Source organism: Arachis hypogaea, chromosome 20, assembly GCF_003086295.3.
Source record: "Arachis hypogaea cultivar Tifrunner chromosome 20, arahy.Tifrunner.gnm2.J5K5, whole genome shotgun sequence".
Classification (NCBI taxonomy): domain Eukaryota; kingdom Viridiplantae; phylum Streptophyta; class Magnoliopsida; order Fabales; family Fabaceae; genus Arachis; species Arachis hypogaea.
Window position 1 is genome coordinate 35,137,995 of NC_092055.1, and position 27,656 is coordinate 35,165,650.

The window sequence follows — 27,656 nt, forward strand, 5'->3', positions numbered from 1 at the left end:
ACATCTTACCTCATAGCGCATTTTCCATGGATGATGTTTCTATCTTGAGGCACCTAGAGGTGCTTGTCTGAAGTGAAATTCGGACAGTTGGGATCTATACTTCTTTGCTGAAGATTCTTAAGAAGACTCACTTTGGGGCCAATCAAAGACAACTGTCTGATCTGAGGGAGGAAGTAGCCAGGCTGAAGAAGAACAAGTTGGAGGTGGATGCCGAGTTAGAGACCTTGAGGTCAGACAATTCAAGTCTAAAGGAAAAGCTAAAGAAGTTTGAGGTAGCTCTTGCCATGGCCGAAGGCCTGAGGGAGAAAGTAGAACAGAGCTATACTCGGGGTTTTATAGAGAGATTATAGAAGGAGGATGAGATGGAGAGGCTGAAAGAGGAGTATGGGGATCTTGAACTTAGGATTGCTCAACATGGATGAAATGACCGAGAACCTTAAGGCCCATTTTCGACTTCTTACCCCAAAGGTAAACCTCTCTCCTATTGATCCTAATAAGGTTGTGAAAGATGGCAAGATTGTTGCCCCTGATGTTATCCCCCTTAGAGACCCAAAAAATTCTAGCACTTCAATGGATGAGGATCTCCCCGCCTCTCCGTCCCGACTTGAAGAAGCAGCCAAACAGATTCCTCCTCCTACTTAGCTTATTTGTTGAGCTTTTATTCCTCTTTTTGATGGCCCGTTCTGTGGGTCTTTTGAACATTTTCTTTATAATAGTCGTAGTTTGGGATACTCTTTTGCCCTAGTTGAGCTTTTGAATATTTTTGTTTTATGCTACTGGTCCTTTTTAAATGTTTTTATATTGCCTTTATGTGGCTTGTTTTGTAGTTCTCTTTTGTTTGCTTTTGTGATTTTTTATCATTACTTTATAACAAAATTTTTAGAAATGTTGTTGCATCTGTAAGATTAACTCGGTTATTCCAACCATGTGAGGTCAGTTCTTCTCATTGCTATGTAGATTTTGTTATTTTCAGTTCATTCAACCGAGCCATTCTAAGAGGTATAACACTCTTACTACCAGAATGTCACGCTTCCGGCTACGCCACTCTAATAGGGAGGACATTACGACCACTCTATAATAGTAAGTAGGAGCCTTTACCTGAAAACCGTATTAACTTTTCTTTGAAAAATCACAAATATTTTTCTTTTAAACGTACATAAATACATACAATCATCACACAATAATATTACATTCACAAGAATAACTTATACAAGCAAACACACACACACACACACACACACACAAACCATATCATAAAATCACAACTCCTAATCCCTCTTTACAAAATGTACATATCGATAACAAAGGCGAGAACAAATACCTAAGAAAATAAAACAATTAAAGTACAACCAAATGCTCAGGAAATCTTTATCAACTTCTTTGTCTGTTTTCTGAAAAAGATAGAGTTGTAGGGGGTAAGAACCTAACCACACGATTTATATATATATATATATAATAAAAATTTGTTTTACAACAGTGATAATTACTCTTCTTGTCAATATTTCCTCAAATTTAATTCATCTCATTCTTAATACCATCCAAAACCAAAATCATCAAAGTTCCAATGTTATCAATCATACCACCACAAGTCATTATATATATCAATAAATATAACTCAATCAATCACGGCCTCCAGCCCAAAATTCATTCAACTTTTAAACCCTCATTCAATTTCACACCTTATCTACAAGGATTTCAACCTCAACAAACACAGTCATACATATCAATTTTCACCAAACTTATCATGAAATATAACTTATCCAATCACAGCCTCTGGTCCAAACAATCACGACCTCCATCCCAAAACAATCACGGCCTCTGGCCCATAATACCTCAACACAACCACCATAAATTCGAACCAACAAGTCACCAATCATAAGTAATCAAACAATCACACATAGAGAATAATTATGACAAGTAGTATAATTAGCAGTTACACAAATTATCAATTAGGCAAACCAAATCAATTATGCATACCCAAACAATTGCAAACAAATGCAATATGATACATGTCCGTCCTACTGGCCGTAAGCTCACTTGTCGGTTAAATTGCCAAAACTCGACACATTTGGTAGCTAATCTGGACGTTGTCTCTCAGTTGCGCATCCCCAGGAGGAAATATAAATGAAGGAGAGTGCCTTTCCACCTTCTCCTAGAGGAATTATGAAGGAGTGTACCTTTTCACATACGAAAGAGCGTGCCTTTCTACCTTGAAACTAGAGAGAAATGTGGGAGAATAATACGAAGGAGGGTGCCTTTCCATCTTTCCCACATCCACACTGCAACAAGAGAGAGAATCTTTCATCTTCAACTTGTCTATCACAACAAGAATGGGAATCTTTCATCCTCAACTTATCTACCCATGAGCAGCACAAAGCCATCATCCTCACAACATCAATCATGATCTCATTTCAATCACAATCACAATCAAACATAATCAAGATCATAATTAAAATTCACAATTCTTTATAATCATATTTCAATCAAACATAATCATTCATAACCAAAATTGCATTCAACATCATAATTCTTTATGTTTACATTTATTACAGGGATTAATTATTCTCAAGCCATGAGTGGGATAAAACCACATTCCTCACCACAGTTGGAAATTGAAATGAAGGAAATCATCAACCTTCTATCTAATTTTTTCGATGTAACAAGAAAGGGAATCCTTCATCCTAACTTGTCCACCGCAACAAGAGAGAAAATTCTTCACCCTCCACGTGTCTATCCGTGAGCGGGACAAACCACCATCCTCACCATGGGCGGGACAAACTACCATCTCCACAATATCAAGATATTTTATTTAACAAAATCTTATCGGAGAATTACTCAAATCAGTCTGTTATATTCACCCTAGCACATTCAACACTTTAAAAATGGTTCTTAAGCTTCATAAGGAGGTTACACGGGTTTACAAACTCACTGAAAAGGCATAACTGTTCAAAAGTTCTGCAATATTCAAGTATTTACATGACTCAAAACCTTTTCTTTAACCAAACTTACCCAATTCCCACACAAGTCAAATCTTAATTGAGCATAACGATTTTTATTCTTAAAGAAGTACCTTAAATCGCTAGAACGTCCCAAAAACATAATCCCTTCCATGATTATTCAAACTCGAATAAGTTAATTCTTCAGCTCACTATATTACTTTAGATTTCTCTAAAACTCCCCCAAAACATAGTCCTTTAATCAAAATTAATCAAACAAAACTCATTTTCATTTAATCAAATACTCTAAACTAATTTCAACTTCATTTCTTTAGTTTAAGACTTTCTCAAAGAGAATAAAAAATTATTTCATTTCACCAATCAAATTCAAATGTTTTAAATCCACAGAAAATTTCTCAAAACATAATTCTTCAATTAAAATTTCTAAATAAAACTTAAAAATAAAGTCTCTAATTTTCATGAGAATAGCACCAGGTTCCATTATTATTATTATTCAATTTTTAACTCAAATTCTTATAAAAGTTTTGGCAACATCTCCCTTCAAATTTGATATTTTTCACCCTTCAAGGGTTCCATCCAAATCAGACATCTCTCAGTCATTCAAAAAGCATTCAATAATTCTCATCATATACCAATCAAATATTTTTTGACAATCAGCAAATCAGTTATAGTTCATAACCAAAGACAAATCAACTTCACCAACTCAAGGAAATTAACACAATCCAGAATTCCGGCAACCAAATCAAATCAATCACAATTAAACCAAATTCATTCATTATTTGAACATTTAATCAAATCACATTCATCCAAACAGTCCAGATTAATCCATAAGACTCGCATAACACAAAAAATCTTTTTCACATCAATATCGATCTATAACAATTTCTTGATATAAAATATGTTTTAAGAAAAGCCTCTACCTCAATCACGACTCAACTACATGACAAACTCTCTTTTATTCTTATTTCGCAGCAGCGACATCAATTCCAACTATTTCCGTAGCAACAACAGCCATCAAACACCACATGCAATCACGATAATTCAACCCTAAGACATTAACGTTGCAAAATCCTTAACAATCGTATAATAGAATGGTGACTATAAGGGTTTTGGAGCAAAACAACGTACTAAAATTAAGAGGAACAAGGAAACAGAGCAGCGACAGCTCCTATGACCCTCACCAGCAAGGATAGAACCAACATGAAAAAGAGATTTGTCCGAGTTGTATTCCTCTTTTTTATTTGATTTTTTCTCTTTATCACGAGCTGGATATTGATTGTGTTATCTCGGAGTAGGTTCCCTTAAACAAGTTATTTCTTCCATATTGATGTACTTCACAGCTCGCTCTTGTACTTTGTACAAAGAGGTCGGGTGCCTCTTTGATATAGATTGGGAGAAGGGTCCTTCCCTGAGACCATTAACTAGTCCCATGATGACTGCTTCAGCAGGTAGATTCTGAATTTCCAAGCATGCTTTATTGAATCTTTCCATATAAACCCGAAGGAATTTGCCGACTTCTTGCTTTGCCCCTAGGAGGCTCGGTGCATGCTTGAGCTTATCTTTTTGGATGAAAATTTGGGTAAGGAAGCTCCTTGCCAAATCATCAAAACACATAACCGATCTAGATAGTAAACTATCAAACCATTTCATGGCTATCTTGGTTAATGTAGTCGTGAAGGCTTTACAGTGAGTTGCATCCGATGTGTCTACCAAGTACATGCAACTTTTAAAATTGCTCAAATGATGCCTCGAATCGGTGGTTCCGTCATAAAGGTCCATGTCCGGACTCTCAGAAGTTTTTTTTGGAATTTTAAGCTGCATGATCTCTTCTATGAATAAATCTTCGTATGTCAGAAGCGTTTCTTCGTGGTTAGCTCGGGCTCTCCGGCCCTTAAAGTTAAACTCCAATTTCAGGAGCTTTTCTTCTAACTCTCTTCATCGTCGAACCTCCCTTCTCAAGACTCTTTCAGATTCTCGTTGTTGTTCTAGTTCTTGCTCGAGTTATTCCAGCCGACCTTGATGTCCATGGACAAGTTCCATAATTTCTATGGGATCTCTTGCCCGGATGTCTAAGGTCAATGTACTTCTGAGCTTATCTTGTGCCCTTCCGGATTTGAAGTCTGCGGATCTCTGGTTGTACCTCTTCCTCTATCAACTTAGGAAGGTATGACTAGTGCTCGTTTGTCATTGTGTTGCTCTTCTTCTCGAGCTTCCAAATCAGAAGTTGTGTGTCCGTCCTCAGGGTTATCGTCCTCCATCGTATGGTCTTGATCTCTAGGTCCCCGGCAACGATGTCAATATTTCGAAGATTACCTGAAATTGGGTTGCTTTGGGCCTGAACGTGAGGTCTAAACGCCTTTGGGTGATTTGTTTAATGTCTTCTCCAACGAGGATGAATTCGTTTGGCGTCTTGGTGATGTGGTGGGTGGTACCTACAAGAGACTTCGATACTTAAGTTAGCATGGATTTTAAGTAGGTTTTTAGTAGATTGTTTCCAATAATACCTGAGACCGTCAGGATATTTATAATTGTAGATGTAGAGCCAATAACCACCTTTTGAATAGTCCCACATTTGATGGTGGGTTGGTTACTCCTTTTTGGTAGAGAGGTCGTTGAGATCTCCTTTAGGTAAATTGGAGAGATTATAGGAGTTAGTTACTTATTTAGATAGGTAGAGTTAGACCAGTTTCGCTGAGTCTGACCTCTATGAGGTCGAGTAAGCATCAAACCAGGTAATGCTTGTTGATTGAATTTTATTCATTTTGGACCTAACTTTAGGTTTTGGGTCTGGATATAAACAATTCCGTTGTAAAATATTTTATTATTCTAATAATTAATTATTTGTCGAAAAAATGTATGAAATAACATGCAAAAATAGGCATAAATATGTGATAGCTAATTTTTTGTATTTATGAAATATTTTGCGAAAAAATAAAAGAGAAACTTATTGCTTTAAAAATTATTTAGGATGCTAATTTTTTTAATTTAAAAAAATAAAATTATTTATAAACTAATATGATTCAAATTCTAGGAACCAAAAATTATTTCCGTTGTACCTTTTCGTGGACTGATTTAATTCACTTGCATTGCTATTATAACATGTGAATAGAGTATGTTGTGACACATTAACACATGACTAACTAAGTCTGAAAGTAGTTTTTAAGATTGGTTTCGTTTACTAAAATCGTTCTTAAAATTTTAATTACACCAATTACGATATTAGAACTGGCAAAGTGAACAATGTTAGTTTCTAACTCATTTTTTGTTAATAGGATATTGATATAACTTGATGACGTGGATCATTTAATGACATGTGTCACTTTATAGTTTGATCACGTGTAATAATATAATGTCAGCTCAATAGTGACATGTGGCATGCCGAAGTAAATGGTGTGCCACGTGTCACAATATTATTTGGCCATATGTTAACTTGTATCACGTGTTGCAACATTATTCGTCTACATGTCATTCGTTATGTTATTATTGTAGATGCACCAAATTGGTCTCTGATTTTGTATTCAGTGACTCATCTTAGTTCCTGAAATAGATGCACCAAATTAGTCCATTCACTAATTTTTTAAAATTTTTTAATTTAAAATTCTCAACATCTTTGGATGCACTAATTTTAATTTTATTTTTTTACATATCATTAAATACAAGTGCTTTTATAAAGTGTCAAGATTTTAGTTTTAATTATATAATTTTTTCTATAATAATTTAATATTGATAAATTTTATAATATATTAGTACATTATTTTTAAAAAAATTATATAATTGATTAAACACACTTTTTTTATTTTTGTAAAAAAACACATGTTTTTAACAAGAAATCAAGGATCAAAAATGACATTTTTTTTTATTTTTTCGATTTTTATATGCTTTTTAGACTTAAAAAATATGTTTTTTTTTAATCAATCATATAATTCTTTTATTAAATAATATAATCATTGTTACGAGACGTACCTTAAATTGGTTATGTGTAAATGAGTTTGATAAAAGAGGTCAGAGATGATAATAAGAGTGCTTGAAGATCCTTCCCGTCAGCTCTAAGACAACAGTTAGAGGTACCTGTAAGAGACTCTGATGTCTAAATCAGCAAGAGTTTGAATTAATTTAAGAATTGGGTTGAAACACACCTGAATTTCTTAGAATATTTATAAGGAGAGATGATAATTTAGTAATCTAAATTGATGATTTTATAGTTTCTTCTCTTATTGTATGAGAAGTTAATAAGTTATCTTTATCAATATTAAATTATTTAAAAAAAATTGTATGATTAAAACTAAAATCTTAAAAATATTTACCAAAAGCATTTGTATTAAAAAAAACATGTGAAAAAAAATATAATTAAAATTTGTGCATTCAAAGATATTAAGAATTTTGAATTAATAAAAAAAAAGAGAAAAAATTATTAAGGGACTGATTTGATATATAATATTTAATTTCAAGGACTAAAATGAGTCATTTAATGTAAAATTAGGGATCAATTTGACATATCTATAATGATGACATAATAGATGACATGTGGACAAATAATATTACAATACATGACACAATATGACATATGACCAAATAGTATTGTGACACATGACACACCTACCCATATCAACATACCACATGTTACTAATAGTTTATATCATTGAGCCACATCAGCATGCTATTAACGAAAAATAGATTGCGATTTATTTTTGTCAATCTCCGAAACGATTTTAATCGCCAATCTCAAGGACTATTTTAGTCTGGGACTTAACTCAACACGACACTAACACAGTTTGACATGTTATGCGCCACTAACTTCTACTTCATCATTGTTGTGCTTAAACTATGTTTTGAGATGTGAGACTAAGTTTAAGTTAGCATGCACATTAACACTTAAGCTTTGTTTGATTGGAATGAAAGAAATAGAAAAGAAAGAAATAAAAAGGAAAGAAGAAAAAGGAAAGAAATTGAGTGAAATTTTATTTTCCTTAGATATGTTTGGATGAAAGGAAAATGAGAAGGAAGGAAATAGTATATAATGTTATGAAAAGAAAATTTTATCCTTAGATATTTTAAAATATATTAAAAAATAGAGGGTAATATTAAAATATTGATACAAAATACATTTTCCTTCCATTTTCCATCCATTGTTGGAGGGAAAATTTTTTCAATGGGTCCCATCCATTTTTTACACTATTCATTATTTCTCTTTGACTTTTCCATTCAACCAAACAAAGGAAAATTCCAATTTCTTTCCTTCCTATTTCCTTCCTCTCATTTTTCCCTCAAACAAACACACCCTTAACGACATGACACCACCCCAATAACAATGTTATAAGTTATAACAAAAACCATTTGAGTGACTAATTTGGTTCATGATTGACGATTTAAAATATTAACAAAAAATAAAAAGTACAATACATTTTGGACAATAATTATAATGTAACAGTTATTTTAAACTATACATTATAACTATTTAAGAAAAAAATATACTTAAATTTAATATGTAAACTCTAGATTATATTATATCACAATAAATTGGTCAACGAAATAAATTGTTCTTATAAATCTAAATCGTCCATTGAAAAAGTAGAAAATATAATATCAAAATTTGCATATTTCAACTTGGTTTGGCCCCAAAGCAATTCAAACCGGTTATACAAGCATTGTTTCAGTATGATTGTCAAGGATTTAATTTCCCTCTCATAAATAAACATCAATTTAACAATGATGATTATACAAACCAGACTACCAGAGATCTTGAAAAATAAAATATGAACAAAGCAAAATCTTGACTCTAAAAACTTTCATGACACCATTAGTGGATTAATTTTTAATCAGAATCTGAATCAGCAACGACCGATGATCTGACCGTTCTACGTGTATTTTCATCATATCCATCATTTTCATCATCCTCATATTTCTTCTCATCAATTATGCCTGTAAACCAACAGTTAGAGAACTTTACAGTCAATAAGAAGTAAAGGAATGCAATGAAAAACATTACCTTTCTTTATGAGAAGAGCTTCGAGTGTTCTTGTGGAAAACTCATCTTTCCCTCCCAAATCTTGAAATCCTATCAATCTATCTCCGGCAACTCCTTGCCTGAGCAAAAGAAACACCATAGTGCTCAAATTTTCTTTCTAGAATATCCTTCTCATGTACTAATATTTTTTTTATTATTATTTCTTAAAATTTGAATCTAAGACCTCTTTATAGAAGAATAAAGTACTTACTATTTTGACTATTCCATATTTATCACTATTGTACACATTATAAAGATGGAATGATAGACATTAGTACATAAAATAAAAGAGATCATTATTTAGTTGAAAATAGTAGAAATTAGTATTAAAAAGAAAAGATAGGTAGTTATTTTGGCTGTTTCTTAATTTCTTATACCATAGGTAGTTATTTTTAAAATAGTATGGGTCCACTTACACCATATTAATCTTATTGGCTTACAATGCTGAATAACTTATGTATTCTAAATTTTATCAATTCAACCATTGAATCATACTATATTATTTTGATAATCAAACTCACAAATTTTGAAAGAATTAGAACATCAGTAAATGAGTTATCTTAAAGTAGATATTTACTTGTATTTTCAAAATTATATTATAGTTAAAAAAGTAGTAAGATTAAATATCAAATCATTTCCAAGTTTTATGAAATTTTGCGCAATTGATCTATTATGGTAAATGTCTTAATTTAATGGTTGAAATGACAAAACTCTGTATAAAAAGTTATTCACATGTGTAAGTCTTGTTGAGTTACATCAACAAATAACTTCTTAGCAAAAGATGGGAAGTTAAAGAAAGATCATTTTTGGATTTGGACACATGCAATAATCCTCTATGCATATGTAACAGACAACAGATACCAGATAATAAGTAATAGATGAAGTATAAACTGGTCTGACAACATCATCCTTTTTATTTCTATAAAGCTACTAACAATTAGTCCCTAGGAAAAAGCATGATAGTCTTAGGCACTTCGAATGTAAAGAGTCTGTTGCACGGTAAAGATTGATGATAGTCAAATTTTATTTTATTTTTTATTGTTTTGTGAAACCAGCAACATACAATATGCTTTGTGAATACTAAAAGCACTCAATTAACAAGACCAACAGTTATGAGGTAACAGATGTAGGCCCACCTGAACAGTATGACACAAGGCAAAGTCTTTATTGCCAGTTTTGCAACGAAGAATGGTGCATTCTGCATTTCGTTATCAACAAAGAACACTGTTACGCAATTTCTTTACCAAAAGAAAAACAGTGATGTTAAAGTAATAAGACTTATGTCACAATTAGATTGACTTAATGATGTGAAAACAGTCAAACATAAAATCTTCTCTACAGCAAATAATAATAATGTAACCGTTAATGCTGACCTCTGCATCAAGCTTGATGAACTTCGTATCTATATGCTTTAATGAAAGGGACTTTAAATGCTTATCCATTATCCTGGAAACATTTTAAGCATGCATGAAAGGGTGAAGGGGACAGAGATGTGTTGAAGTCTAGCAACAACATTTAACCCAGAAAACATACTTGCACCGATAGAACTCCTTATGGTAGAAATGACAAATCACTTTTTCACTTCCGGTGACTTCAGCTAAGAAATCCCCTTCAGTTATCTCCCTGTACTCCCCATGACCTTTCTTCTTCCATTCCTGCCGTTTCTCTGCTTCTTTCTAACAAGGCAAATCTAGTAATTATACCAAGGTATTTAATAAATAAATAACTGTCATGAATCCTGATACATACGGAAATATTCCTACCTTAAGAGCTGCAATCCTATCTGCATGCAATTTTTCCAACTCAGGATCCTGATATATCCATTGCGTCATCCATTTGAAACAAAAGGGGAGAATATTGGGAATGGATTTTCTCAAGTCAAAATTTCACATGATCTTGTCGCATGAAGATTTTTAAATTTAATTAAGAACAAACACGGGATCGCATCAGCATCTAGGTGATGGTATGAACTAACACATCACAAGGTCATGTGAAAACTTCATGTGAGAAAATCTAAGATGTACACAAATAAGCATATATGACAAATTTGAGAAGTTTACAAATCATACATCCATTAAATCATCAAGGTCAACCTCCTGGTTAGAAGAACTTGATGCCTGCACCTTCTCTTGTGCAAGCAATTCCTGCAGGAATCATAATATTAGTCAGATCACATCAGCATGAAACAGGTATTGTTCTAGGAGAGTGAGGTGTGTGCTATGAATGTCATAACAGAATATGTGTGTGTTACGGTGGTTATAAGAGTTCCCCTATACAGATTATTCAGCTGCCCATCATCAACTATGGTAAGGTTCTTAAATATTTTGCCATAAGAACAACTTAACAAGAAAAGAAGAAAAGAGATAATTGTAGAACAATTTCAAGTTTTCAACACCATCAAAACTTCAAAGTATTGAAAATCCAAGACAGTTCAACTCCATGGACTCTTAGTTCGATCTTATGTGCAACAAAATGCAGGGAATGGAGAATGACTTAAATTAAGGAAAAGAAAAAATAAGAAGATATTGAAAGGTAAAATATCACACTTCACCAAACAATTGATAGAAAAAAAATTGAGGCTCCACTCCCCAAAATAAAAACACATTTCAAGTGTATAGCAGAGTTTAAGCATTAAAAAGAACAGTCAAATACAGTAAGTAGTATTCTATATTTTTGTGTTTTCGTGGACATGCGAGATGAAATGCAGCAAGACAGTAATTTCAGAACCACCAAATCACACAAATCTAACAAATAAAGCATAATGTGATAGGAGAACACGTATGAATAATTATATTTCTAACTCTTCTAGACTAAATCTCCATAGTGGTCCTGTGATTCACGGCTTTCACTATTTTAGTTCCTCATATTCAAAATTCACTATACTGGTCCCGAGATCCATCCAGCTCCAGGCACCATACCTTTCCGGCATTGAGCCAACAAACGGAATGCTGAACTAACTCTAACTTGCCACTGCTAGACATAAGACTAAATGATGTCGTTTCGTTTTGGGACTTAAACAAGACAAAAACGAGGTCGTTTTGGAGAATGAGGGGAGATAAAACTGTTTGCACATCATATAAACTCTTATTTGTCTTCTCGTTTTGTGTTGTTTAAGCGCCAAAATGAAACAACACCGTTTAGCCCCATGTCCAACATGACAAGTCAGATCCAACTCAGCATTTCATTCGCTGACTCAGTACTAGAAAGGATCCAAGAACTAATAGTGCCTGAGCTAAATCTCAGGGACCAGTATAGTGAATTTTGAATTTGAAGAACTAAAATGGTGAAAACCGTGAATTGAGCAACCTTTTTTGGGGTTTTAGTCCACCTCTCACACGAGAGCCTATTTTGGGTTTGTCTCAATTTTGCATAGACTTTTGTTTTCTCTCTTTTTATATTTCTCTTATGCTAAAATTCTTCCATTTGGGTTCACAACATCGAATTTTAGACTTTTTAATCATAGAAACTCTAATACCATTAGATGAAATTACTTGTCCCATAAGTTTAGGCTGACAGAGAGAAAGAATTTTCGGAAATGTCCAAAGCACTGATTATGGTGAGTCCCATTGAACGACTGAATCAAAGGAACAATGTCCAAAGCACTGTAAAATCAGACTCTCAATAACCTAAAACTAATAAGCAGTATTAGAAAGAACACCGGATACTTCAACCAACGGATTAAGCCATTAACTGAAACAGGGTTAGGATGCCAAATCTTCACCTAAAACCTTAAGGCAATGGATTTATGACCTTCACCTCTCACACTTGATATCTCATTGATAAGGAAAATGACCTAGGATGTCATACAGATGTTGAATGGAACCCGCTAAATGAAAATGAAATTTGAAAAATGGAATGAGAAGAATTAGATGATGAACCTTCTGATAATCACGGGCAGCTGCAGCCATTACGTTTCCAAAGGCAAGATTTGACAAAGTGGACTTTACTGCGTTCGGATCCATTTCGAACCACAAAGGAAACGCGGAGAAGCCTCTCGCTCGAACGGTTGAGATCTGTGTGTAATGTATGCACAAATTGGGAAGGGAACGAGGGAGGAAGAACCAACCTCCGTTACTTGCTAGTATTGATGCGGAGGGAAACTGGGGCAAGGATCGTGAAATCGGACGATTCAAGCTTCCAAGTCCCAACCTAAGGATAGCTAAAATATATTTTTGTTTTTGAAATTTTATAATTTTATTCTAATCTTTTAAATATTTTTTTTCACTTTTTTTACGTGTAAATAACGAAGGAGTCACTAAATCTGTTACAATTTTATTTCTAATGTTATATAGCTTGGACTTTAAGATTTCCAAAAATGTCTTTAAGGTTATATTTGATTCTGAAAATATAATAAAATAAAATATTAAAAATAAGATATAAAAGATAAAAATACAAAAAGTAATATTTTTATATTTTATATAATAATAAATTAAAATAAATTATAAAAATTTAATTTTTTTTTTATTCAAAAGTTTTAAAAAAATATATAATAATAAAAAATATAGTTATAAAAAATTAATAAAAATAATAAAAAAATAAAAAATAAATTGTGTCTTTTTTAGTGTCTTTATGTTTTTTTGATCAAGATGAATACAACAATACACTAATTCAGTTTTCTAAATACAATGTCTCTACTTATATCTCATTTATCAAATATGATTTTGTGTCTTTAAATTTTTGTAATGATACTCCGTACTTATAAACAAATGCAGCCTTAACTGTTGGCGGAGTACAGCGATGGTTCTTAACCAATTGAAAAATAATTTTTCTAGGTTATTGATCCTCTAAATCAATCTATTTGGCATAATTTTTGGGTCCGCTTGACATTATTGGGAAGTCCTTTCTTATATTCATATTACGTATATATTATACATCTTTGTTTTGAGGATATTTGTGTAAATTCTAATTAACAGTTGGACTTTTTATCTATAGAAAAGTATAGGGAGTTAAGTGTCCACTAACCAAAAATTGAACAACTAAATTAATAATGATTAATTTTAAATTATTTTTTAAATTCAAAATTTAATTAATTGATATTAATGACATTTTTGAATCAAAACTTATCCTAATTTATTTTTACTTTCACTCACCATTCACCACACAAAACCACAAATCCTAATCCCTCTTCCCAATGTCCCACCCTGACGCGGTTTCGTCCTCGCGCCGCTAGTGTCGCCGGAGCACTGTCCTCGCGCACCATCGCCGGTCGTCCTTGCATCCTTCTCCGCCACCTCATCAGCCGTTTGCGCAGAAAAGACAGCCACCATCGCGCTTCTACTTCACCCTCCTCGCGTCCCATCGCTCGCCCGACGCACCCATGCCGCTCGCGACTCCCCATCGCTCGCCACTCGCACCCCACAACTCTCCATCCATCGCGACGCAGCCACCACCAGGTCCCCATTCGCGGCGCGCGATCAACTAATCTGATCCATGGCGACTCCTCCACTTGTCGCAACACGCCACCGCTAGTCCCCCACTATCCACGCAACGCTGTCCAAGACGTCGTCGCCGGCCACCCTGCGGCTCTTCTTTTCCTCCTCTAATTTGGTTTTGAATGATCTTTTTAACTAGTTTTTTATGTTTCTTTTTTCTACATTTTAGATGATTCTTTTTATTAGTTTTGGATTATTCTTTTTCCTGTGTTTTGTATGTTTTTTTCTTAGGAATTGGATGATTCTTTTTATTAGTTTTGTATGATTCTTTTTCCTATATTTTGTATGTTTTTTTTCTTAGGATTTAGATGATTCTTTATCTTATGTTTTGGTGCTTTTTGTTTGTTGGAGTTTCGAAGTTTTTTTTGAAAAGAGAAATTAGTGTTTCCGTAATAAATAGTAAAAGGTGAATTAGAGTAAGAAGAGGTAATTAATAATCATTAATTTTATATCTTTTAAAAAAATTTAAATAACCACTAATTAATGATAATTAATGTTATTAATTAATATAAAATATAATTTAAAAATATTTGTTGACTTATTATTCGCTGGACTCCCTCTTAGTTCTCTAGCATTATTTTTTATCTATTGCTCTTTTTTCAATGATTAAAAATTTCATTCTTTAGATTAACCGTTTGTTTTTCAATACATGTCCATCAATAGAGGGACACGATAGTCCATGTCTACTATTTGGTTTTGTAGACATAAATTTTCAATAGATACCGTAGCACACAAAAACACATAAAATACCTGTCTTTAATATGAGATATTACGACACAATTTATAAAACACAAATTTTTTTATTCTTTTTTTAATTCCAAACTTGTTCCTTTTCCTTTATCCTTCCATCTTCCTCTTTCTTAGATCAAATCCCTTCCAGCACCCCTTCCTCCCTCTTCCTTCCCCTTCCTTCATTCACCACCATCTTTGTCCTTCAAACGTCGTTGGCGGCACCGTCACCCTCCTTTTTTTCTTCGTCCTTCTTCCTTTTCCTTCTCCCTTCCTCCTTGTAGGCACTATTTTTGAAGATGACACAATTTGTGAGGAAACTTTGGAACATTTATATAGGGGTATCCGCGGATCGGATCGGATCGGATATGATCGAAAATTCGATCCGATCCGCAAAATTTTCATCGGATCGGATCGGATATGATATCCGCACTTTTTAGTGCCGGATCTGATCCGCACATTTGCAGATCGGATCGGATCGGATCGGATATCGAATATATCCGCATAATTAAACCTTCTCTTTTTAATCATATTTCTATGTAAAAGAATTCGATAAAAATATTTCTTTCATACTTTTAAACTTATTTATTCCTAAAATAATTTTAATCAAACTCTCTCTAAATAACAAAATTAAAATAATACAATATATGAATAATAATTACTAACTAAAACATAAAAACAAGTAAATATAATACCTATATATATATCTATTAATTATTATAGTGCGGATTGGATCCGATCCGATCCGATCAATTTGCGGATCGGATCGTATCCGTAATTTTCGGATCGGATGCGGATATTTACTGCGGATCTGCAGATACGATCCGATCCATGGACACCCCTACATTTACACACTGCTTTTTAAGATTTTAGGCACTCCCCATTGTGTCATTTTCAGTGCTTCAGGGATTCAATAATTTTCATTTTTGATAAATCTCTAATTTGTTAACTAGATGACCCACTTGTAAATTCTCAATCTTTTAGTTGAAGTTAGCATTAGCAACAAAAATAATAGACCTGGATCCCTCCAAAGAAGTTGCGATAGGTAGTTGAAGCCATGAAGCGTGAAATCCTTGGCCAAGGTATCTACGGAGTTGTATACAAAGCCATTGATATTCACGTAATTTTCCTCTATTGTCTTTTGCTATCTGATTCAGCTTTTGGACAAGTTTATTGGAATTTTTCAGTGAAAAAATGATTTATTGTATGTTCAATTTTTTGGGTTGTGAAAATTGGATTTTCTTTTTTAGTTTATGCAAAGAAATTCACTGAAATCAAAGAAAAATGCATATAGAAATTTTGATTAATGTTGTGTTAGATTGATTAATTATACTATAAAGAACCTGTTAGATACTGTGTTATCTTATTTGATTGAATTTTTTAATTAGTTGAATGGCTGTAGAGAAGTGATGGTGGTGGTGGTTGCAGAGAAAAAGGGACAGTGGTGGTTTTTTTTATAGGGATAATATTGATATTTGTAATTTAGTGTTCTATCCAGTACATAACTTCTAAACAAAGTGAAAATTTCGTGTTTTATTGTGTCTATATCTTTAATGTCTATATCTTTGTGTTTGTGTCTCAACCCATATATAAACCAAACGCATCCTATTATTGGGGCCACTCCTGCTTGGCGATGGGATACAACGACTTCTAAAAACTACATGGTACGGTATTTTATTACCACACTTACTAACCGGTAAGTGCACCGGGTCGTACCAAGTAATACCTTACGTGAGTAAGGGTCGATCCCACGAGGATTGATAGATTAAGCAACAATAGCGTTTGATAGGATTAGTTAGACAGACAGAAAATAGTGTTGAGATGCAATATAAAAGACATTAAATAATATCAAAAATATTGAAGAAAGGCAAGTAATTAAGATGGAAATAATATATGGAGAAGATAGTTAAGGTTTCAGAGTTATCTATTTTTCCGGGTTAACTTTTCTTACTAACTAATTTAATTATGCAGGATTTAATTTATGGCAAACTGTATGTGACTAGACCCTAATTCCTTAGACCTTCCTAGTTTCCCCTAAAATTCATTAACTGCCAATTCTTTGGTTAATTAATTCCAATTAGAGGGTGATAATCAATTTCTAGTTTATATGCCACAAAAACTCTAATTATCCAAGAGGTAAAAGGATTATATGTCACGTATCCTATTAAATTCAGATAATTAAAATTTAGGAGAAATAGTTTTCAAGCTGTTGTTCAGGTAAAGAGCTTTTCCAAGTTTTACAAGAACTCAAATAGAAAGAGGGTCATACTTCCGTTTCACCCAAATTCATAAAATAAAGAGCGAAAACAATTCTTAAATTATAAATCCACACATAAATTAAAATAGTAAAAGTAATAAAATTAATCCATAGAAATAGACAGAGCTCCTAACCTTAACAGTGGAGGTTTAGTTGCTCATGGAAAAGAGAAAATAAGGATTCAGGTAAAAATGTACAGTCCTCCAATCTGATGGCATCAGATTCCTTTTTATAACTAATCCTAATAAATTTAAAATCTAATATTTAAAATTAAACTTAAAATAATATATTTTCCTAATTTAAGATTTGAATTTAAATTTGAATTAATTAACAGATCTTCAGTTGATGGGTGGGGACCACTTGTTCTGTCCATTCTGCAGCTTCTAATCTGTGTTTTCTGGGTTGAAAATTGAGTTAAAACAGCCCAGAAATCGCCCCCAACGTTTTTCTACATTTTCTGCACGTGGCACATGTGACGCGTCCGCGTCGTCCACGCGTTCGCGTCATTTGTGCAGATTCCAGTCCACGCGTTCGCGTCAGGCACGCGATTGCGTCATTGCAATTTCCTCCATTCCGCGCGGTCGCGTGAGCTATGCGTTCGCGTCGGTATTCGCTGGTCATCTCCTTTGCTTCTTCTCTTTCTCTGCAGAAACTCCATCAAATTCCGCCAAATGCTACCTAAAATAAACAGTATTGTACAAAACTCAAAATAGCATTGATAAACCCAAATTTCATGAGTTCTTTTGTGCTTAATTTGAGTGATTTATACAATCCTTCACCTACTTATTCACATTAATTGCATGGTTTTACTTTCCCTTCCTTATTATGTGATGTAAATGAAAAACATGTTTCCTAAGCTTTAAAAATTAATTAATTTAATTACCTTTATTTCCATTCGATGCCGTGATTAGTGTGTTGAGTAGTTTCAGATTTTCTAAGGCAGAATGACTTAAAGGATGGAAAAGGAAACATACAAAAATGGAAGGAGAAAGCAAAACGGAGCTTTAAGGAAACTGGTATCCACGCGATCGCATGGACGAAGCGATCGCGTGCCAAGCACGAATCAGCAGCGACGCGGCCGCATGACTGACGCGACCGCGCGCCTTAAGCAGAACGCACATGACGCGGTCGCATGACTGACGCGACCGCGTGGCAAGGAAAAGCTCCGAATGACGCGACCGCGTGACCCACGCGGACGCGTGACAGAGGCCACGTATCAGAATTTACAGAATACGCCCTCAGCGAATTCTGAAGCCCTTTTTGGCCCAGATCCAAGTACAGACAGCATAGACCAGAGGTTATAAAGTGTGGGAATGCATCCATTCAGAGGGAGCTCGCATATTTTATTTTTCAATGATTTAGATTTAGTCGAGAGGGAGATCTTCTCTCTCTCTCTTAGGATTTAGGATTTCTTCTTGTTTTAAGAGTGACTCTCAATCCAGGTTTTACGTTCCTTTGTTTTAGCTTCCTTTTACCTTTATTTATTCCAGCACTTGAATTGATCACTGAATTTATGAATTTCTTCCATGCTATAGATTGTTATCTGAATTAATAATATTTGAGGTATTTTCAGTTTATGATTGTTCTCTTTGATTTAGGTTACCATTGCCTCCCATCTAAGGACATTTTTATTATTCCAGCAATTTTACTTCTTCCCCTTTTGGTCTTGGTTAAGAATTCAGTAACTCAACAGTTATTAAACTCAACATAACTGATAATCGTTATCTTGCTAATTGAGCTGAACTTAAGTAATCCCAACCTTTTCTTAGGAAATAAATAGGATTCAAAGGTCAATTTAATTAGTTCTCTGACTTTCCTTTGCCCTAGTAAAGGTTGACCAAGTGGAGTTTAGATTCAACTTTCATTATAGTTGAGAGAGATAACTACGTTAGACCTCCAACTTCTCTTACCTTGCCAAAAGCCTGCTTTACAGTATAATTGCCATTTACTTTACTTGTCATTTAAACTACTTGCTTCTCATCTTCTAAACCCCGATTACAACCTTCATAGCCAATAATAAGAACATACTTCCTCATAGTTCCTTGAGAAGACGACCCGAGGTTTGAATACTCGGTTAACAATTTCTAAAGGGGTTTGTTACTGGTGACACCCAAAACGTTTGTACGAAGGGATTTTTGTCAGTTTAGAGACTATATCTACAACGCAACTATTTCTATGAATCTCTTTACTGGTAAAAATCCCGACGTCAAGCATCCATAGTGGCTAAAATATAATTAATTCTTAATTAAATTCAACAATTTAGATGCAAATTCACTAGGAAAAGATAGACAAGATGCTCACGCATCACAACACCAAACTTAAACTGTTGCTTGTCCTCAAGTAACCAACACTAATATAAGCTTAGGATGTGAATTTGCATGAGAATGAGAGTTCGATTAAGCCCATGTCTTCTCTTATAGTGGGGTTTACAACTGCAATCCTGAACAGTTTTGGCATCTCACTTTATCCTTTGAAGTTCAGAATGATTGGCATCCATAGGAACTCAGAATTCAAATAGTGTTATTGACTCTCCTAGTTTAGTATGTTGATTCTTGAACACAGCTACTTTATGAGTCTTGGCTGTGATCCTAAGCATTTTGTTTTCCAGTATTACCACCGGATACATAAATGCCACAGACACATAACTGAGTGAACCTTTTCAGATTGTGACTCAGCTTTGCTAGAGTACCCAATTAGAGGTGCCCAGAGTTCTTAAGCACACTCTTTTTACTTTGGACCACGACTTTAACCGCTCAGTCTCAAGCTTTTCACTTGACACCTTCACGCCACAAGCACATGGTTAGGGACAGCTTGATTTAGCTGCTTAGGCCAGGATTTTATTCCTTAGGGCCCTCCTATCCATTAATGCTCAAAGTCTTGGATCCTTTTTACCCTTTGTCTTTTAGTTTAAAGGGTTATTGGCTTTTTCTGCTTTTTTTTTTCTTTGTATATTTTTTTCTATATTTTATTTTTTATTTTTTTTGCAAGCTTTGTGTTTTTCACTGCTTTTTCTTGCTTCAAGAATCAATTTTATGATTTTTCATATTATCAATAACATTTTTCTTTTTCATCATTCTTTCAAGAGCCAACAATTTTAACATTCATAAACTTCACTATCAAAAATATGCACTGTTCATGTCATGCATTCAGAATCACAGAAAACACCACCACATTTAAGTAAATAAGACTATTCTTCAATATAGACCCACTTTCTCATGCAATATATCACTCCTGTATTTTTTATTTAAAATTAAGCTCAGTGAGTAATACATGAGACATTTTTTATTATTTTTTCAGAATTAAAGCAATAGAGAGAACTAAACTAGTCCTAGGATTCTAACTAATAAAGGATCATGCAACAAACAAAGAAAAATAGCAGAAAACTGGAACATAACATAGACAAAGAGGGGAGGAATAAAAAATGAAAGGAACTCAACCACCTTAATTATCCTAGCGGTCGCCTTATTCTTCAGGTTGTGCTCCTTCGCGAAGATGATTCACCTCCCTTTTGTACTAGAAAACCTATAAGCACAGCGTCAACACCAAACTTAAAGGTTTGCTTGTCCTCAAGCAAATAAGAACTGAAAATAGAGGAGACAAATATTAAAATAAAAGAAAAAAATAAAAGGATAAGAAAATAAGAGAGAATTAGGATTGGGAGAGAGAGAGAAAGAAAACTGAGCGGCGCAAGCGACGCGTTCGCGTGCAGCACGCGATCGCGTACGTCGCGCATTCTTCATAATGACGCGATAGCGTCAGGCACGCGTTCGCGTGGATGGCCATATATGCAACTGATGCGAACGCGTCAGTCACGAGTCTGCGTGACCAAATTTGTGCTTTTAGCACACTTCTTGCCCCAAGCTGGCACAACTCTCTGCCCAAACGCTCTTTTACGTCGAATTTGCAGGTCACACGATCGTGTCGGTGACGCGACCGCGTGAATGACGAAAATCACAAACGACGCAAACGCGTGAGGTACGCGATCGCGTGGGATCGTTTGTGCGAAAGGCTCCATTCTGGCGCCACTCCTGCGCAACTCTCTGTAACTTTTTATTTTTTTCCGCACCCCTAGATGACACGTTCGCGTCAGCGACGCTGGCGCGTCGGGTGTTTTTTTTTTTTTTTGAAATATAGCTTGAGGTGTTCGGTTCCTGGAAGAACATAGCTGCATGATCAGAAAATTAGTAAGAACTCAAAACAATAAAATAAAATAACTAAGAAAATTACTACTACGAAAAATAGCTAAGGATACGAATTTATCGGGTTGCCTCCCGACAAGCACTTCTTTATCGTCACTAGCTTGACGGTCAGCTCCTCTAAGGAGGAGGATCATAGGGGCTCAGCTCTTCACCCCTTACTTTGAACTTCTTTCCTGTGTCTCCATAACGTAGCTCAATATGCTCTAGAGAGAGGATTCTGATTACTGTATAAACCCATGCTGGATTGCTGGTCAACACCACCTTCATTCCTGGGGAGAAACCTTCAGTGGGGATCTTTTTATTTCTCCATCCTCTGGGTATTTTTTTTCTTTTTGGGGACCTCCTCCTTGGTGGATGATGCAGTTCCAACACCAAACTTAGGTTTGATGTCAGGCAGAATTCTATCGGTTGTCACTGGAGGAGGTTTGAGTTACAAATTCTGCTGTGCATCATCAGGGGGTTCTTGAAGGTTTGGATCAATAAGCTCAGCCTGCATGCACCTCTCTTCTTCACCTGTTGAATGTACATCTTTGAAGACATGAAAGACCAGTTGCTCATTATGCACTCTAAGCACTAATTCACCCACTTCTACATCAATCAGAGCTCTTCCAGTGACTAAGAATGGTCTTCCTAGAATTATAGAGGCATTCTCATCCTCCCTTGTATCAAGAATCACAAAATCTGTTGGGAGGAAGAACTTACCCACTTTGACCAAGATATTCTCCACTAATCTGTATGCTGGCTTCATGGATTTGTCTGCCATCTGTAATGCTATCTTTGTGGGTTGTGCCTCTTGGATCTGCAGCTTCTTCATCACAGACAAGGGCATTAAATTGATGCTTGCTCCCAAATCACATAACGCTTTCTCAAAGGTTGTGCTCCCAATGGTGCATGGAATTTGAAAGCTCCCTGGATCTGGCATCTTCTTTGGTAAGTTATTCTGAATGATGGCACTGCATTCTTTAGTCAGGACCACTGTCTCATCTCCCTTTAAAGGCTTCTTCTTTGACAACAGCTCCTTCATGAACTTGGCATAGAGAGGCATTTGTTCCAAAACTTCAGCAAAAGAAATATTTATTTCCAGCTTTCTGAAGACTTCCAAGAACTTTGAGAACTGTTTGTCCTTGGTCTCCTTTTGAAGTCTCTGAGGATACGGCATCTTAGGCTTGTACTCAGGAGCCTTTGGCAATGTAGGATAAGTGTCAAGAGAGTCTGGGAATGGGTTGTCTGCACGCTTTGGAGGGGCGTGCTCTACTTCTTCCTTCTTCTCATCTGGAGCTTCCTTTTCAACTAGCTCTTCATTGGCCTTGGTCTCAGAGCCAGCTACTTTACCACTTATCAATTGAATAGCCTTGCAATCTTCTCCTGGGTTCACCACTGTATCCTCTTGAAATGTACTTGCAGACTTCTCAAGTATTTGCTTGCTCAATTGGCCCACTAGCACCTCTAAGTTTCTAATAGAGGCTCTGGTTTCCTGTATAACTTGTGCTTCCGTACTTGCCACTTGTTCACTTATTACGGTGATGGCCTTGTATTCCTCTCTTGGATTTGGAATTGTGTTACCAGGAAGGCTATTAGTGGTCCTCTGATCAATTTCATTAACCTTTGTGGCTAATTGACCCATTTGAATCTCCAGGTTTTTGATGGATGCTCTGGTTTCCTGTCTAAAACTTGTCAATATTACTTCCAAATCATTGTTCTGCTGGAAACCGTCCTGAGAACTATTGTTGAAGTTCTGAGGTCTCTGAGGTTGGTCCCTCCACCCAAAGTTTGGGTGATTCCTCCATCCCTGGTTGTATGTCTTAGAATATGGATCATTGTTGGAATTTCTAGGACCACTCCCCATGTAATTCATCTGTTCAGAAGAAGGTTGAGCATAATCATAATTATCATTTTGCATAAAGTTACCTACCATATCATAGGAGACTTCCTATGGTGGATTTTGGGTGTTGATAGCTGAGACTTGCATGCCACCCATCTGTTGAGTAAGTAGATTTATTTGCTGAGACATCAGCTTCTTCTGAGCAAGAAGAGCATTAACAGCTTCTACTTCCAACACACCTCTCTTTTGAGAGGTCTCAGAGTTCACAGGATTCCTGTTAGATGAGTAGAGATATTGGTTGCTTGCAACTAATTCAATCAGCTCAATAGTCTCCTCTGGTATCTTCTTCTTGTGCAATGAACCGCCTGCAGAGGTATCTAAGCTCATCTTTGACATCTCTCCTAAGCCTTCATAAAAGATATCCAGTTGGGTCCACTTGGAGAACATGTCAGGAGGCCATTGCCTAGTCAGTAGCTTGTATCTCTCCCAAGCTTCATAAAGAGTTTCACCCTCCTTCTGTCTGAAAGTCTGAACCTCCAACCTGAGCTTAGTCAGCTTCTTTGGTGGGAAAAATTTAGTGAGAAATTCAGTAACGACCTTTTCCCAAGTATTCAGACTCTTCTTTGGTTGGGAATCTAGCCATAGCTTTGCTTTATCCCTCAGAGCAAACGGAAAAAGCATGAGTCTGTACACCTCTGGATTCACTCCATTTGTCTTCACAGTATCACATATCTGCAGAAAATCAGATATGAACTGATTTGGATCTTCATGAGGAAGTCCATGATACTGGCAATTCTGTTACACCAAGGTGACCAATTGTGGCTTCAACTCAAAGTTGTTTGCATTTATAGGAGGTACCACAATACTTTTTCCATAAAGATCCGCAGTAGGGGCAGAATAAGAGCCAAGCACTCTCCTCCGTTGATCATCTCCATTCGGATTTACCACATTGGCATTAGCATTATTATTTGCCATAGTGGATTCTGCAGCCTTGCAAAGTCTTGCTTGTTGTAAACGTCGCCTGAAAGTTCTTTCAGGTTCAGGATCAAAGTCTAAGAGATGTCCTTTGTCTCTGTTCCTGCGCATAAACAACCAGAAGAGAAGAAAAGATGGGACTCTCTATGTCAGAGTATAGAGAAGTCTCTATGAGGTAACCTGTGTAAAATAATAAAATAAAAAAATACTAAATAAATAAATAACAAAAATTCAAAAATTTAAAAGAAAAAATAAAAAGAAAAATTTAAAATAAAATTAACTGAGTGACACCAAACTTAAATTCAGAAATTGAGAAAATAAATCAAAATATATAATTTTAATTTTATTTTTATTTTTATTTTTATTTCATTTTATTTTATTTTTCTTTTTTTAATTAATAAAAAAAAAGAATGAAAAACGAAACAGGGGAGGGGGGATATAAACGTAAAGGAAAACAAAAAAAAATTTTAACGTAAAAGAAAAGAAAAAAAAATTAACTTAAAAAAACGCAAAATAAAAATTAATAATAAAATAAATAAAAAAAATTATCTAATCTAAGCAATCAAACAACGAATAGTTGTTAATCACAGCCAATCTCCGACAACAGCGTCAAAAATTTGGTGCGGTATTTTATTACCACACTTACTAACCGGCAAGTGCACCGGGTCGTACCAAGTAATACCTTACGTGAGTAAGGGTCGATCCCACGAGGATTGATGGATTAAGCAACAATAGCGTTTGATAGGATTAGTTTGACAGACAGAAAATAGTGTTGAGATGCAATATAAAAGACATTAAATAATATCAAAAATATTGAAGAAAAGCAAGTAATTAAGATGGGAATAATATATGAAGAAGATAGTTAAGGTTTCAGAGTTATCTATTTTTCCGGATTAACTTTTCTTACTAACTAATTTAATTATGCAGGATTTAATTTATGGCAAACTGTATGTGACTAGACCTTAATTCCTTAGACCTTCCTAGTCTCCCCTAAAATTCATTAACTGCCAATTCCTTGGTCAATTAATTCCAATTAGAGGGTGATAATCAATTTCTAGTTTATATGCCACAAAAACTCTAATTATCCAAGAGGTAAAAGGATTATATGTCACGTATCCTATTAAATTCAGATAATTAAAATTTAGGAGAAATAGTTTTCAAGCTGTTGTTCATGTAAAGATCTTTTCCAAGTTTTACAAGAACTCAAATAGAAAGAGGATCATACTTCCGTTCCACCCAAATTCATAAAATAAAGAGCGAAAACAATTCTTAAATTATAAATCCACACATAAATTAAAATAGTAAAAGCAATAAAATTAATCCATAGAAATAGACAGAGCTCCTAACCTTAACAGTGGAGGTTTAGTTGCTCATGGAAAAGAGAAAATAAGGATTCATGTAAAAATGTACAGTCCTCCAATCTGATGGCATCAAATTCCTTTTTATAACTAATCCTAATAAATTTAAAATCTAATATTTAAAATTAAACTTAAAATAATATCTTTTCCTAATTTAAGATTTGAATTTAAATTTGAATTAATTAACAGATCTTCAGTTGATGGGTAGGGACCACTTGTTCTGTCCATTCTGCAGCTTCTAATCTGTGTTTTCTGGGTTGAAAATTGAGTTAAAACAGCCCAGAAATCGCCCCCAGCGTTTTTCTGCATTTTCTGCACGTGGCACATGTGACGCGTCCGCGTCGTCCACGCGTTCGCGTCATTTGTGCAGATTCCAGTCCACGCGTTCGCGTCAGGCACGCGATCGCGCCATTGCGATTTCCTCCATTCCGCGCGGTCACGTGAGCTATGCGTCCGCGTCGGTATTCGCTGGTCATCTCCTTGGCTTCTTCTATTTCTCTGCAGAAACTCCATCAAATTCCGCCAAATGCTACCTAAAATAAACAGTATTGTACAAAACTCAAAATAGCATCCATAGTGGCTAAAATATAATTAATTCTTAATTAAATTCAACAATTTAGATGCAAATTTACTAGGAAAGATAGACAAGATGCTCACGCATCACTACACTACTAGGGATGGCTATATTTGGATCTTGAAAAGAAGAATTCCCTGGAATGAAAATGCCAATTGGTATTGGTTATGGCGTTCTAAACTTTCAGAAAAAATTAAAGTTCTTGAATGACTATGTCTTGAATATGTCCTCCACACAATCTTCGTATGTTTTAGCTAGGGAATATCTGCTTCAGCATTGTGCCCGCATTGTGAAACTTATCATGAGACGGTGTTTCATTGCTTGTTCGAATGTTATAGGAATCAAAATGTATGGTCTCTTTTGGGGATCTCTTTTTTTATGAGTGATTTTCCAACTATGACCTCGATCAGCACCCTCAATTTCTTCCATCAAAAAGTTATGTCAGATGATTTCATTTTCTTCGCAAGTTTATGGTGGATATGGTGTCACCAGCACCAACATATTTTCAACACCTTTGAAGATTGGCCTGATGAGAGGATTGCCTTCAATGCTAGGAGGCTTGCCTAAGATCTTCAAAGCTACAGAAAAAATAATTGTCTTCTTCAAGTCCAATTCACGGATGTGATATGGACTCCTCCTCCAAATGGTATGATAAAAGTTAATTGTGATGGAAGTGTCTTTCAAGCCCAAAATCGTGTAGGTTTTGGGTGTGTGCTTTGAAATGATAATAGCTATTGGGTGAAGGATTGCTCTAGCTCTTTTTCAAATTGAAAAATCTTCCGTTGTGAGCTCTTTGCAGTGTGAAGGAGTTTGGTTCTTGCTTGGAAATGTGACTTCAAAGTAGTTGTTGTTGAAACTGATTCTATGGATGTTTTTTTTGCTTCTTTAATTTGATTCTCAACAATCTATTCATAATAATGAGGATTTAGTTCTGAAAATCCAAGAGTTTTTTAGGTCTCTTTGGGAAGTGCATTTTAATCTTGTGAAGAGGGAGGCTAATGTTGCCACTGACTTGCTAGCTAAGAGGGAGGCAGGAGAGCTTGTGATGGTGCTAATTTTATTAAGTGGTTGGAGCCATATCAGGAGCTATGTCATGTTTTTTATCGTGGCTATGCTATGCACTTTAAATTTTTCTTTGTTCTGTTTTAGCATTTTGGCTATGTTCTAATGTGTTGTCTAGTCACCAAAAAATGATATTATTATATATTTGTATATAAATATATATAATATTTTACATATTTTTAATTATATCTTGTATTATAATATATATTTTATACAAATAATTTATTTGTGACTAATTTTAAGTGTATATGTAATATATTTGTAAATTTTTGTCTTTTTTCAATATG

The 27,656-nt window shown here is 34.8% G+C and overlaps 2 protein-coding genes and 1 non-coding gene across 3 annotated transcripts; 1 reads left to right on the forward strand and 2 right to left on the reverse strand.

Moving 5' to 3' along the window:
* Positions 1-4,238: 4,238 nt before the first annotated feature.
* LOC140183032 (uncharacterized) lies at positions 4,239-4,736 on the reverse strand. The gene has a single exon (XM_072231032.1). It carries the CDS (start codon positions 4,734-4,736, stop codon positions 4,239-4,241), a length of 498 nt encoding a protein of 165 aa, XP_072087133.1.
* A 3,781-nt stretch (positions 4,737-8,517) lies between these two features.
* On the reverse strand, positions 8,518-13,263 carry LOC112784598 (thioredoxin domain-containing protein PLP3B). The gene is made up of 8 exons (XM_025827865.2): positions 12,840-13,263; positions 11,031-11,105; positions 10,725-10,772; positions 10,495-10,637; positions 10,335-10,407; positions 10,098-10,159; positions 8,944-9,041; positions 8,518-8,876 (listed from the first exon to the last, which is right to left on the reverse strand). The coding sequence occupies exons 1-8, from the start codon at positions 12,921-12,923 to the stop codon at positions 8,770-8,772; spliced, it is 690 nt and encodes a 229-aa protein (XP_025683650.1). The 5' UTR covers positions 12,924-13,263; the 3' UTR covers positions 8,518-8,769.
* A 10,582-nt stretch (positions 13,264-23,845) lies between these two features.
* On the forward strand, positions 23,846-23,949 carry LOC112786999 (small nucleolar RNA R71). The gene has a single exon (XR_003194438.1). It is a non-coding gene; the product is annotated as a small nucleolar RNA R71 (small nucleolar RNA).
* The last annotated feature ends 3,707 nt before the right edge of the window (positions 23,950-27,656 follow it).

Excerpts from the sequence above, each read along its gene's own strand:
- LOC140183032 (XM_072231032.1), bottom strand. The coding sequence starts at position 4,736 with ATGGACCTTTATGACGGAACCACCGATTCGAGGCATCATTTGAGCAAT.
- LOC112784598 (XM_025827865.2), bottom strand. The coding sequence starts at position 12,923 with ATGGATCCGAACGCAGTAAAGTCCACTTTGTCAAATCTTGCCTTTGGA. Across the intron at positions 10,638-10,724 it reads ATAGGATTGCAGCTCTTAAG|AAAGAAGCAGAGAAACGGCA; the intron begins GTAGGAATATTT and ends TTGCCTTGTTAG. Across the intron at positions 10,408-10,494 it reads AAGGAGTTCTATCGGTGCAA|GATAATGGATAAGCATTTAA; the intron begins GTATGTTTTCTG and ends AAATGTTTCCAG.